The sequence below is a fragment of the Vulpes lagopus genome, chromosome 8 (genome assembly GCF_018345385.1).
Source record: "Vulpes lagopus strain Blue_001 chromosome 8, ASM1834538v1, whole genome shotgun sequence".
In the NCBI taxonomy this organism is placed as follows: Eukaryota; Metazoa; Chordata; class Mammalia; order Carnivora; family Canidae; genus Vulpes; species Vulpes lagopus.
Window position 1 is genome coordinate 32,898,028 of NC_054831.1, and position 14,159 is coordinate 32,912,186.

A 14,159-nucleotide genomic window follows, 5' to 3' on the forward strand; every position below is an offset into this window, starting at 1 on the left:
CTGACACAGAACATTTAAATCTACTAAAGAAAATAAAATTCTAGAGAAATGTCTTTAGTTCTGGGAAGTGACAAGATTCAACCATTTTATCATTAAATATTCCTAAAATAAATTATCTATAGTACTAGGAATTTTACATAAAAGAATAGTAAGATTATTAGATAGCTAGTCAAACTTTCAAGAAATTAAACTATCAGCAGCTGAAATACTAACAACATATCTAGAAGTAAAAAATGGCCAAAAAATCAATTACATGAAATATTAAGAAAACAGGTATAAAAATTTTTTTTTTAATAAATTAGGCCTCCCTGACAAGAAATTATTCACTCACTTAAAAAGTGTTACAATACGGAAGGATACGTATCAACTAAGTAATCTTCTCCTAATAAAAATGAAGTAATTTTAAACTAAAAAGGGAAAGAAGACATTTTCCCACTGATATAAATAATAGCATGCAAACTTTCAAATATAATGAACAGAGAATGCCTGGAAGACTTAATGTTTTTACTTCAAATAATTAAAAACAATAATTTCCAAAACATACTACTCACTACTAGACTGTGGGCGTGGGGGGAGGTTGTAAGGAGGGGGGTGTTTTAAGCAACCTAAGATAGTATTTCAATAAATACAATCTATGATGGTTTTTTTACCCTCAATTTGAATACATGCATTCCATGACACCTGCACCCATGAATACTGAGAAAATGCTACTGGTTTTATGACTGTCAAAATGAAATTTTACACCATGTATCATTAGGGAATTGCAAATTAACACAACAATGAGATACCACAACACACCAATTAGAATGGCCAAAATCCTAAACAGTTATAACAAACAGTGCTGACAAGGATGTAGAGAAATAAAAATTCTCACTTATTACTGATAGAAATTATAAATGAAATAATCACTCTGGAAGACAATTTTAACAGTTTCTTAACAAAACTAAAGATACTCCTTTACATTCATACAACCCAGCAACTATACTCCTTGGCATTTACACAAAGGAGTTGAACTTAGGACCACACAAAAACCTGCACATGGATGTTTATAGCAGCTTTATTCATATTTGCCAAAACTTGGAAACAACCAAGATGTCCTCCAGTATGTGAATGGATAAACAAATTGTGGTACATCCAGACAATGAAACATTACTTAGCACTAAAAATAAACAAGCTATCAAGCCATGAAAAGACACAGGGTAACTTTAAAATGCTTATTGCCAAAAAGTCAATATGAAAGGCTACATGTTATAGGATTCCAACTACATGACATTCTGGAAAAGGGAAAACTATAAAGACAGTTAAGAGCACCAGTGGTTGCTCAGGATTAGGAAGGAGAGAGGGATGAACAGGCAGAGGACAGAGGATTTTTAGGGCAGTGAAACTATCTATATAAGGATGGTACATGTCATTATACATTTGTCAAAGTCCATGGAATATCCAATACCAAGAGTGAACCCTAACATAAACTATTGTCTTTGGGTGATAAGGATGTGTCATATAGTGAAGGAGTCTGGATGGTGGAGGAAGGAGGTATATGGGAAATCTCTCTCCAGCTCAATTTTGCTATGACTCTAAAACTACTCTAAAAAATAGTTTATTAAAATTTTTTAATGTTTCTTTTTGAATAATCAATTATATATACAAATTTATACTACAAATTTTAGTAATGAAATAATAAAAATTTGTTCTACTTGTTAAATTTCAATTCAGAATAGAAGAAACAACAAATATACCTTAGCTCACTGTATTCATGAACCTCAAGACATACCTCTCAATCTAGATTCACTCAATATATTTTTAAAGCCTGTTTTGGGTACCTTTAAAAGATTATTCTGGTGTCACTATCAAATTCCCAAATTGCTGCTTCTTAATAAATAAGGTGGTTTTCTAACTGAAGATTAATTAAATATAAGTATTTATAATTACCATGTATTCAAGAGACAAATTCATATTCAGCTGAGAGTACTTTTAATCATACACCCAAGGGACATTTTCAAAATTATCATTATCATCACCATTTTTCAATTGTCATGGAAAAATCCTGAAGAGATGCTTTTAAAAACTGAAAATGATTAGGAATATTTAGTCTACAGATTTAGTTATTTTATCCTAAACTCTTAAATCTGTCATGATGGTATCAACGACAGCACAAATACAGGTTTTTAATAGTTATCTATCAAAGCTCATATTATTACTGGTAATTGGTTTGCATTTCTTCACCCATAACCTCTTAACCAGTACATTTCCCTATCAAAGTCAAAACAACTTTCATGACTTGCCAGACCATGGTGTGAAAGATGGAACAAAAGGACAAATATAACCCGTACAAGAAGCAATTCCAAACTGGCCCCATCAACAGAAGAAAGCAGTGGAAAAAGCAAACAAAACACACGTTACCATGTTTAAAGAATTAAGTACGTACTTAATGGGGAATCTTTTTGTAAACAAACCTTAGTAGTATGCCAGAAGCTTTGAAGTTTTAACAAATTATATATTTTTTAAGTAGATAATTCAAAGCAGCAAGTACAATTATAGTAATTTTAAAACTATTTAAGTGGTAACTAAATAAAATTCAAATATTTAAAATACACAATTATATGAGAAACTACTATAATATGAGTATCAGTTGTTTAAAAGCAGAATTTGAAAAAGCAGTAATAGGCCAAATGAAGAAGTTACCTTGTGAGTAACACAGTAAATTTACAACCAGAAAACAGGATTTGAAAAGTGGTGTACAATATACTACAGGATATCCTAAGACAAAGTATAGGCAAACTTACCCATATACTTTCAATTACTTGAAATTTTAAACAGAAATAAATGCATTTCATCAGAACATGCTCACAAACCCAAGTTCCTACCCCCTATCACTAATAGTTAGATAAGAACTACACAGAGATATTAACATTTACATTTACGTAGTCTGATTTGGTATATATAATACTCTGACATTTCAGGGGATACTACAGAACTTCATTTCCTCAATACAAAATACAGAAGATATTAGATGGAAACTTCTAAAAGAATTTTTTTTTTAATATGATCACCTTGTAGAACAATTCTTGTTTAATGGGGGCTCTAAATATTACATTAAGAAGTCATAAAACAAAATTAACAAGTTATATTTTTATGTCTTCCTAGAATCTTTTCAATTCAAATTTAATACATAAAGTCTTTATTATTTATATCACACATATCTGACATCTCAAAAAGTGTTTAATTACTTAACTTGAACACATCTATTTGCCAATCTTGACTTCCCTCTTCTCCAACCCCTCAAAAAAGGTAAACATTAGCTAAAAGATCTTACCATTCTCAATAAAGTAACATTAGAAAAACTTACCATTTCAAATGAAAAGACATGATGTATACCTACAACACAGTGGAATAATAAACCAATCATATCAGTTAAAAAAAAATGCAAAGTAAGTTCCAAAACAGTGCTGAGGCTACTCAATACACTCTTGACACTATCAAGCAGAGAATCTTTCTATAAACTCTCAAAGCTTTTTAGCTGTATCTCTGTATATTTTACATAGGTACTCTGTACTTACAATTCTCTAAAATTCTCAAAGACATGACCCTGAGCTTGAATTCACTTCTGTATCCTCTATGGTACTCAGTACTCTGTTCTGAAACAGTAAAACAGTAACCAAATTTTCTTACTAAACAGAAACCTCTAAATCTTCCCGTAAGCCTAACACTCTGATGGGATATTCAAGTGGGATCCAAATATTGAAAAGTTAGGCGTGCTGAAAACCAAACATAAAAAATTGTTATTTGACTATTTTTAAAAACTTACTCTTTATTATGATTCCATTACGAAGTCTACAAAAATGTATCAATGGTCGATCTTAATACTACCTATGTTTCAAAACTACAGATACTTAACATAAGGCATTAGTATTCAATAAACAGCAAGGTATGGAGACCCATAAAGAACACTGAAAATCACATGACTGAGCGGCACTGATATTTGAAAAATAGGACACCACACAACTATTTAATTCTCTCAATCTGTGTCATATAACTACAATATGACAAATAGAAGACTCTCCAAACTCAAGAAATTCAGAGAGCTCAATTAGCTGATGACAAAATCAGAAAATAGGATGCAATGTGGTAAATACAAAAAAGAATCATACTGAAAATGATACAGCTGTGGTTGAGTAGTCAGAGAAGGTTATGAATACACTGAGTAAACACAGACATTCTCCAGGAGGAGAAAAGAGATACAGAAATTTTTCTGGATTATAAGCCTCTCTGAAACCCTAATGGAAGGAAAATAAAAAAAGATACTAGTCATCTAATGGAACGTAGAAATAACTAAGTACAATAAAGTGTCCTCTGGAAAGTGCGTGTAGAGTTTAAGGGAGACTCAGTAAGCATTTGGAAGACTTAAATATGAATGAAAAAACTTATAATTGTAACATGTGATTAGGACAACCATACATCCTGGTTTGTGTGAGACAGTCTGTTTTCTGACTGCTGTAAAAAAAAAAAAAAAAGTAACTTTAAATAGGACCCATATTCAGTTCTCCCAGTTTGAAAGAAAATTGTTAGGTTCCCCCTACATATGATTAGATATTACTAAAACTCCTTAAAAAATCCTTTAAGAAATAACCAAAGATTTACACAGCTGGTTGAAATTAATCCATTTCTTCAACTCAAATACACCCCTAGTTGTCAAAATCCTGAAGATCACTTCCAAAGTATATGTAAACATTACAGACATAAACATCTATTGATTTTTGTTTTCATTTGACTACAAAAGTCTTAGTTCCAATTATGCTCAATCCCAAATATACAGAAAAATGGCTCTTGTGAGCAATAATATTAAATTATTTTAAGTAAATAAATAAATGAAAACAATAAAAATCTGGTCCTAACTGAAGCATTATATGGGAAATCACTATAACATAACTACTGTAATCAATTTTGATCTTTATCATTCACATCCAAACCACTGGAACTGGGCTGCCATTATGAACAGCAGTAGGTACTATGCTGTCCAACAAGTCACACCTAAATCTGACACCAAACCCTACAGCAAATAATTCTTCAGTTATTTCCACAGAATAAAGATGCTATAAAAATCCCTTGTGAAATGGCCTTTGTTTGAATGCTTCAGGTGTCTAGACTTCCAAAAAATATTCTTCTTCTGCCATACAACCAAATCGCTGGTTAGAGCAAAATAATTTATAGAAAGAGGAGTAATGGCCAGGTAGAAACTACAAAATGGCAACTTCTAATCTCAAAAATTTAAAAGTCAAAATATATTTGTATCTGCTCATCAGTAATTAATGATTAAGGTCACTTCTCTCTGTCACACTTATTAATGAAATTTTATTACTGGCTAGAATTTTTGTACATGGCACATACATCAGGGAAAGTTGGTTATAATTAAATCAGAGAAGAGAAACAATGCCCACTCCAGAAGCAGAAAAGAAGGCTGACATAAAGAACAGGCTGATTAAACAGACTAAATTTGGCAATACTGATCAAGAGAGGGTAACATGTTAAAGAACAATGCTTTATCTCTCTACTAAGAAAATATATAGAAACTCTAAGATAATCAGCTATGGGACAGTGATATTTTATTAGTTCTTCCAATAAGTTTTGCTCTGATATATGACCATGACTATCAATAAGCCTTCAGGGCACTAATGAGGATTCTTCAGAGAACTTGATTCTAGGAGGTAAGGTGCTCTGTTCATAGAGCCTTCTAAAAATAAAAACACTGGAAAAAAGCATATTAATTAATAAATTTGCAATTTAATTCACAAACTCTTTGAGTTTGGTTAACATAAATCACTTTTTATAATTACTCCCAACTCTCAGACTGGATCTAGACCAGGGGTCAGCAAACTTTTTTGGTAAAAGGCCAGATAGTACATTCTTCAGGCTTTGCAGGCCAGAGTGCCTTGATTATTATAGTCTCATACAGTTGTGTCATGACTAGTCAATATACCACTTTCAGACAAAGCAGCCATAATCAAAACATAAACCCAACTATGTTCCAATAAAACCGTTCTAAAAACAGGCAGTGTTCACACTTGGCCTAGCTTACCCTAGTCTGTCAACCTCCAGTCTAGATGAAATACTTTAAAAAAAAAAAAAGTTAATGCATTATTTGAAACAATACCTCCTCCACATATAGGCTGAAAGCTCATATAAAAGTTGCCACACCAAAATCCCACAGAGCACTATTCACATAGAATGTTGTACTATTTTTGTTGTTAAGTAATGAAACCTATTTCCCAGGTTGATTGACTCGGAGTCCTCCCTTCAAACGCCCCAGGTTCCATAAAAAACTCAACTATTACTATTCTTATTTCAATATTTCAACTATGTCTCATTTCAACATATGGCTAATGGTCTTCTATTTTTTCTAATGAAAATAAGCAGAATGAAAAGCTTCGTAAAAATGCAGATTCCATGGCTACAACTCAGACCTATTGTATCAAAAATATTTGGTAAATTAAACTACTGGCATTTTTCTTTTTAAGTTCCAAGGATGTGCTGCAAAGACTGAAAACTACTAAATTTAGCCAAAAAACGTGATCAGTGGAGAATGCATCAGATTCTACCAGAAATCACAAAATAAATCAACTTGTAGGTTGGAGACCTCAGGAAAAAACCCACATTTTTAAAAAGCTCCCTGAGTGTTTCTCTTGCACTATTTCAAAAACACTACCATGGAAGAAGCATTATATCCTTAGCCTCTGGCTACATCTCCTTAATGCTTTGGCCTCCTTATATAATATACTGGGTTAACTACAATGGAACTGCTCTGATAAAGAAACAAAAATGAATCAAATTATTGCCTTAGCATATAATATACATTTATTTTGAGGTTTATTATGCACATGTGTTTAAATATCCAGGGCTATTCCCACCTACTCAAACAAAAGTAAAAATTCTTCAGTATCAATTCACGTATATATTTTGAAACAGATCTGAAAGGCTATTCTTTTACTCATTAAAAACCAAACATTAATGTTTACCACACCAAAAACTTACCAAAAACGTACTTCTAAAAAAGAAACAAAAAACAAACAAACAAACAAAAAAAACTCCTGAAGTTTTAAAACAAAATAGCATCCTATATAAGCACTGCCCCAATTTACCTAAATAAAGTATTTTATATCTACTTGATACAACTACTAAAGTTAGAATGACATTTAGATACTTTTATATTAGCATTTTCCAAAGAAAGCAAAGTTTACTCTAAGAAACTGCATTTTGGGATCCCTGGGTGGCGCAGTGGTTTGGCGCCTGCCTTTGGCCCAGGGCGCAATTCTGGAGACCCGGGATCGAATCCCACATCGGGCTCCCAGTGCATGGAGCCTGCTTCTCCCTCTGCCTGTGTCTCTGCCTCTCTCTCTTTCTCTCTCTGTGACTATCATAAATAAAAAAAATAATAAAATAAAATAAAAAAATAAGAAACTGCATTTTAATAATATTCTAATTAAAATCTCCACATCACTCCAATGCAAATTGAATCCACAAATAAAGACTGGTACATTGCAATACTTAAATATTTAAACTACTTAAGTCTATGTAAGTGGAGCAACCTAATATAAAAACAATCACAAGACAATCGTTAAGAGACAATGTCTTAAAAAAAAAAAAAAAAAAGAGACAATGTCTTAAATTTTTACGCTAACATTGTAACTTCTTGTGATGTGTCCAAAAGCTGTGAAATTGTGGTAAGTAGAAAATTCCAATCTAGTAAGTACTATCAAGAAAATGGTTCAAATATACTACACTATGGTAAAAGCAAAGATAAACCTAAATGTACTTCAGACATAGCGAAAAATATATACATTGTTATGGTAATAAAATATACACTATGCTATAAGAGTGCAAATTAACATGTTTTATTTGTAATTACCAGAGCTTAACTTCTTCTAAGAAATAAGTTCTAAAATAAAAATGACAACTTCTAGTTGAAGTGCTAACATATCCTTGAAACCCTTAAAAATATGTTCATGTCATTATATTATAAAGCTGAAAGCTAACAAAGAAAAACATAACCAAATAGGAAGTGTGCTTTCCTTCATATTTTATTACATTCAAAAAAATTATTTTTCAGGACACAAAATATGGAATTCAGTTTTTATTTTATACTTCAAAGCCCATACTATTATTTGTTGGAATACTTCTAATAGGGATATTAGAGAGAAATGAGAGATGGAATCTTGAACCAAGTAAATCTGCTTTTACTCTTACTACTTGGGCAAGCTGAACACTTACCATTTGATTCCTCCCTTTAAACTGAACAGTGAAAAAGGAGAAAGCACATAAGAGAGCCTAATTTCAAAGCTTTTAAAAACAAAAACAAACATTAAATTTAACAATTTTTTCCAAAGACAGATTTCAAAGTAACTGAAGAATAAATGATAAAACAATTACTTCAATGTTTCTATTAACACAAAATGGTCGAGACCTATAGAGAGCTTTTGCTAGTATTTCTTTAGTGCTTGATTAACTTATATTAACAAATATTACGAAGCCAGGAACCAAATAAAACTGATACCAAAATGATGAAAAGCTTTCATCTATCCATTCATTTCTAACCTGAAAAACTCTAAAAATGTGACAAAGACTATATTTCCCCTAAATATTTGATTCCATTGTTATGTACTATTTTAAACATGGTTCCACTTCAGAAAATTAAGAATATAGTAACTTTGTGACCTAACAAGAGTATTATTTAAAAACATAAAAAACAAACCAGCACCAACTCTCCAACCCAGGGTTCAGCAAACTTTTTCTGTACAGGGTCAAAGAGTAAGTATCTTAGGTTTAATGAGTCACAAATATTCTCTAATAATCTTTCTTCTCCATTAACTCTTTAAAATATAAACACAATACTTAGCTCTGCTGTAGAGTGGTATGAAACCGGACAGTGGGTCCCAGGCTACAGTTTGCTGACTTCTGCTCTAGCCAAATTAATCTTATGATGCTTCAAATACGCAAAATATACTTTTAACTACTTGAAAACAAAGATATCTTAATATTAAAATATATCATCTACATTTTCTAAGAGCATAATCTGGTGAATAAATTATATATTTTTGAAATGCTTCAATAAACCCCCCGTGAATATTTTAAATATGTAATTCATTTATTCTCAAAGTTCATCAGCTACCTGTAAAATTTTACTCACCAGTGAAATTAATTTTAAACATGTTTTTAAATTAAGAATTTGTAGTATTTCAATTTTAAATTGTAGCAATATTTCCAAATAATTTAATAATAATTAATAATTTTCTGAATAGAGAAGTAAAATCTGTCCTTCGTTAATTATACCTATATTAAATGCCACTGAACATATGCAAATAACACTGGAATGCAGTTAAAAAACCTGAAATAATTTCAAATAGTCTGCAAGCAAGTTCATGATATAGCCAACTTAAATGTAACAATGCATTTTACTTAACCATTTCCTTCTATTCCCCTAAACAATTTATGCATATGACATTATTAAAAATAGTTACATATGTGCTCCATGAATGTGAAGTTTATGCCAGAAAATTATTAAGAAAGCTAATTCCACCAATTCTGACTACAGGAAAGCACTTAGGAAAAGAAATGTTCAGGTACATAAAAAGGACAAGAAAGAATTTCCTAATCCTAAATGGAACAAAATAATTTCCCTAAGAAATGTATCATATGTGGTTTATACCCTGATTATGATTGAAAATTAAAACTCTCAGTCACTAGTTTTCAAACTACCGGCCAAAATAATTTTAATTTCACATACTTTCATAACATTGTAAGATTTCCTCACATTGATAAATCCAACAGATTCGTGTTCAACCAAATCACCTAAGACCACATTTAAAATATGACATAAGCAAACACTATGTATGCAGGTAGGAAAAAGAATTGCAAAATAATGCTAGAAATTACTCAACGTAATTTACTCAGAAGAAATTACTAAGAAGAAAATTTACAATGTGTGAAAACACAACGAATTTGGTAAAGGATTTTAAAAATCAATTAAACATTTAATAGAACTTATAAATAAGGAACTTTCCTAATTGATTTAAATGCCACATAATTTTTAGTCAAAGGATATTTACTGATGCAATCTAAGATAAAAATATCTTATTATACAAGTTAGGATGTATTTTACTATGTGTATTCTTTTTTAAAGAAAAAAGTTTAAAATTTTTCAAGGGAAACAGGTCAGAAAGAGTCACGGACTTAAATTAATACTTTTAGCCTCAGAAACTTATTAAAGAATCATGGCTTTTGAATAGCTAGAGAAAAAAACACTAGTAAATATTTTTAAGAATAAGGACTATTAAAATGGCATTCAACTAAGGTGAATAAAGAAACTTGTTAAATATCACTGCAAGGATAAGTTCAACAAAATCTAGGATGTGAGAAACAGGAGTCTGTTTCTTAAAAAAAATAAGGAAAAAATATAAAAGGTAAAGAGAAAACCTACAGACTAAAAACACTGGATTTATCAGCCAATCTGAAGAAACCAATTGTAAAAAACGTTTATAAAACCCTGCCAAATGTGGGATTTTATGCTGGTTAATATTAAAGTAGTAACAATTTTTAAGATATGACAAAAATATTTTTAGAGAGTCTTTATCTTTTAGGGATACATACTGAAATACATATTAATGAAATTATATAAAGTCAGGGATTTAATAAAAACTAATTCAGGAAAGTGGGTACACTTAAAGATGAAAAGATCAGCTGTGTGTTGATAACTGTCATGGTTGGGTGATGAGCACAAGCTGGTCTACATTTGTATATTTCCACATTTGTAAAATCTTCCAATATAAAGAATTTTATTTATTTCATTTTTTCAAAGTTTATTTACTTAAGTCATCTCCACACACAATGTGGGGCTCAGTGCTCAGTACCCCAAGATTAAGAGCTGCATAATCTTCTAACTGAGATAACCAGGCACTCCTAAAGATTTTTGATATAAATAAATGTTGAAAATCAATGAAGTAGAGATGACAGATTTATCAAGAGTTGTAATTCAGAAGCATATATTAAAAAAAGGTAAAGTAAAATGGAGAAAAATTTAACATCTTTTCAGAAAACATTAACAGTATCTTCAGAAACTACTTTTAAGTTATTACCTGTAAGAGGTTAAGAAAATTATTAGTTTAACATAAACATGACAAATTCAGAAAGATTAAAAAATATATAAACCAACATCCAAAGAATTCTAAATATGCATTGTCCACCTGACAATATGAAATAATTTTAGTTAACTATTATTTTACTTACATTTTCCATATAGTTTGGCTTAAAGCCCTCTTGTTGTCGCCTCAGTTCCTCCTGTTCTCTGTGTCGGATCATTTCTTCCTCACGGCGTCGATGCTCTTCCTCATGTCTGAAAAATTTTTAAATAAAAATGTCAGTATGGTTGACATGTAAGCCAAAATCAGGAATTTTATTTGAGGTAAAACAGGTATATCATTTATACTCGTTACTTTTATGCAAAATCTATGAATAATGACTTACTAGATTTTCTTTCCTTCTAAGCCTTTTAGTAAATCAAATTACCCAAAGAAATAAAGTAACTAGGATAAATCAAACAATAGAGTAACTTGTAACTAGGATTTTTATATACTTTTAGAGTCAAATCAGGAGTCCAAAAGCTTAAAATATGTACTCCATTACTGTATAAAGAGAAAAGCTTGGGATCTATTACTGGCATAGCAGGGTCCTTAAAGGCACCCAGAACTAATCCTGATACAAGCCACTACAAAGAACACTGTCTAGTCAAAAAAATCCATTGTGTCGAAGGAATCCTTAACAAACCCTCTCTCCCCCATTTTATCAACCCACTGAAGAAACCATGGAACAGATGTAAGCCTACCATCTGTTTTAGTAAACTAAGTTCTATAAAACAATCATTTACTTAATGTCTACAGCTAGCTTTGGGCCAAGGCAGTACTGAGTAGTTGAGACAAAGACCATATGACCTGCAAAGTCTAAAATATTTGCTATCTAGCCCTTTCCCAGAAAAAGTATGCCAACCTCACCCCTAGAGGTATATGGGAGAAAAAAATATTGAACTATATGTGTGCAGAATTGCAAATAAGTGAGGAACTGCTTATGATTAAGAGAGAAAACCTACAAAATATCAAATAGATTCACTAATTATATTGGCATTTATGTAAATGCAAATTCCAGTATATATGCCCTCTACCCAAAAACAAAAAAATAATTTAAATAGTGAAGACTATGTAATACTGATGCCCTCTCATTAAGTCTCATTTTCTAGGTTGCTCTTTTAAGTACCTTACTACACTACATGTATAACTTAAATTTCAAGATACTCTGTTGTTTCTTGTATAATGCTTCCCCTAAACACAAGGCTATGAAAAAATGGTGATATTTCCCATAGACAGAAAATCCAGCTGTTAGAGGAGTTTGGGTCAGACCACAAAGAAGTAACAATGTTCCTAAGGGACTTTAGGAAAAATCTAGACTATTTTGAGACTTTTGTCTAAGTTCTCAATATACATTTTCTATTCACATAAAATGAATAATCAAGAAAAGTAGTTAATTCACTTCTTGGATATTAACACACTCATAAAAAATTTAAAAGATTTTATACATTTATTGAGAGACACACAAAGAGAGGCAGAGACACAGGCAGAGGGAGAAGCAGACTCCCTGTGGGGAGCGCGATTTGGGACTCAATCCTGGGATTCCAGGATCACGCCCTGAGCCAGAGGCAGATGCTGAGCCACCCAGGCATCCATGTAATAGAACTTTAAATGGGCAAGTCCATTTCCAATAAACTAGAAAGAAATATCTACAAAAACGTGCAAGGATATATGTACAAATAGATATACACTGTGCATTAAGGACGAAAGTTTGAAGACACCATCAATTATAAATAGGAAACAAGTATGGCTCATTGATGTCAAGGAATACAAAACAACTATTATGAAGTTCCAACTATTACAGGAACACAAAACACATTTGCATTTACTGACACATACAAATAAAGTACAGCTATCAGGAAAACACAAGTAAAAGAACAGCATTCCTACGTTGATTTTAAAAATCATTTGTATGAGCATTTGTATGAGAGTAGGTCAGAAAAAGCTTATGTCATACTGGGAATAATCTGGGAACATACCATTAACTTTTTTACTTTATACACTTATCACTGGGTTTTGTTTTATACATGTATTGCTATAACATTTTAAAACAAAAACCAAATATTTTAAATAAAATTTGTAATGTACTTTTCCTAATGTTAAAGGACCGTTTTTTCTGATATAATGTGAGAATACATTTACAAATCAGAGGAGTAAAAAGGTAAATCACTTTAAGCAGTTATTTTTGCTTTCTACTACTTTTTCTATAAATTCAAGAATTTCTACTTTGTTTTGAATTAAGTTCTGATAGCACACTGACAATTCCAAAATCTGAACTTACAGACAATATTCAGAAATATTCCCTATTATGTAGGTGTGCTTTTAATTTTTTCTACTCCACAAATTTTTGGCCAAAAAAACCCAGAAGTGACAACTGATTCTTCTGAGTGCATCATGTCAAGCAGTTCCTGGTACCAATGTCCTATTACAGGTGATATGAACCTTAACATTTGGTAATGATAGTGTCTATTACTTCATCACTTTAAATTTACTAATATTTGGTAATAATAGTGTCTGTTACTTCTCCACTTTAAATTTACTATTTTTTCATTTTTCACAATACAAATGAGTGTGCAAATTGTGCTTCTAAAGTTTGGGCAAAAACTTGAAACACTTGTCAGTAAATCTTGTAACAATTATTGCTATAGTGTTTGTCCAACTGGTGATTTTCTCTCTCTCATTCCTTCCATATTGACTAACTGGAATTCTACTATAAGGAAGAGCTGTCCATTCTCTTCCATTTATTTGTTCATTTGATTATTTACTTCTCTCGGTATGGACTAATGGATATGTACTTTATTCTACAGTTTGAAAACTAACACCATAATCTTTTATTTTGTTGTTGAAACTGTTCCAACTTTGGCCATTTAGGAGCATTTTCAGTTTGCCTCTTGTGTACTTTCAACATGCCCCATCGTACTACTTCATTTTATTTAGCTTTGCTTTAGTGTGCACTTCAGATATACAGTGATTCTAGTTTTTTTATTTTTGTTT

General features: G+C 31.3%; 1 protein-coding gene across 1 annotated transcript in view; it reads right to left on the reverse strand.

Annotated features, from left to right (window-relative positions):
* The window catches only part of PSPC1 (paraspeckle component 1), a 69,607-nt gene that overhangs the window by 12,670 nt on the left and 42,778 nt on the right, over positions 1-14,159 (reverse strand). Inside the window, exon 6 of the mRNA XM_041765688.1 lies at positions 11,275-11,380. Within this exon, the coding sequence (XP_041621622.1) occupies positions 11,275-11,380 (106 nt within the window). The remainder of the gene's footprint in view (positions 1-11,274; positions 11,381-14,159) is intronic.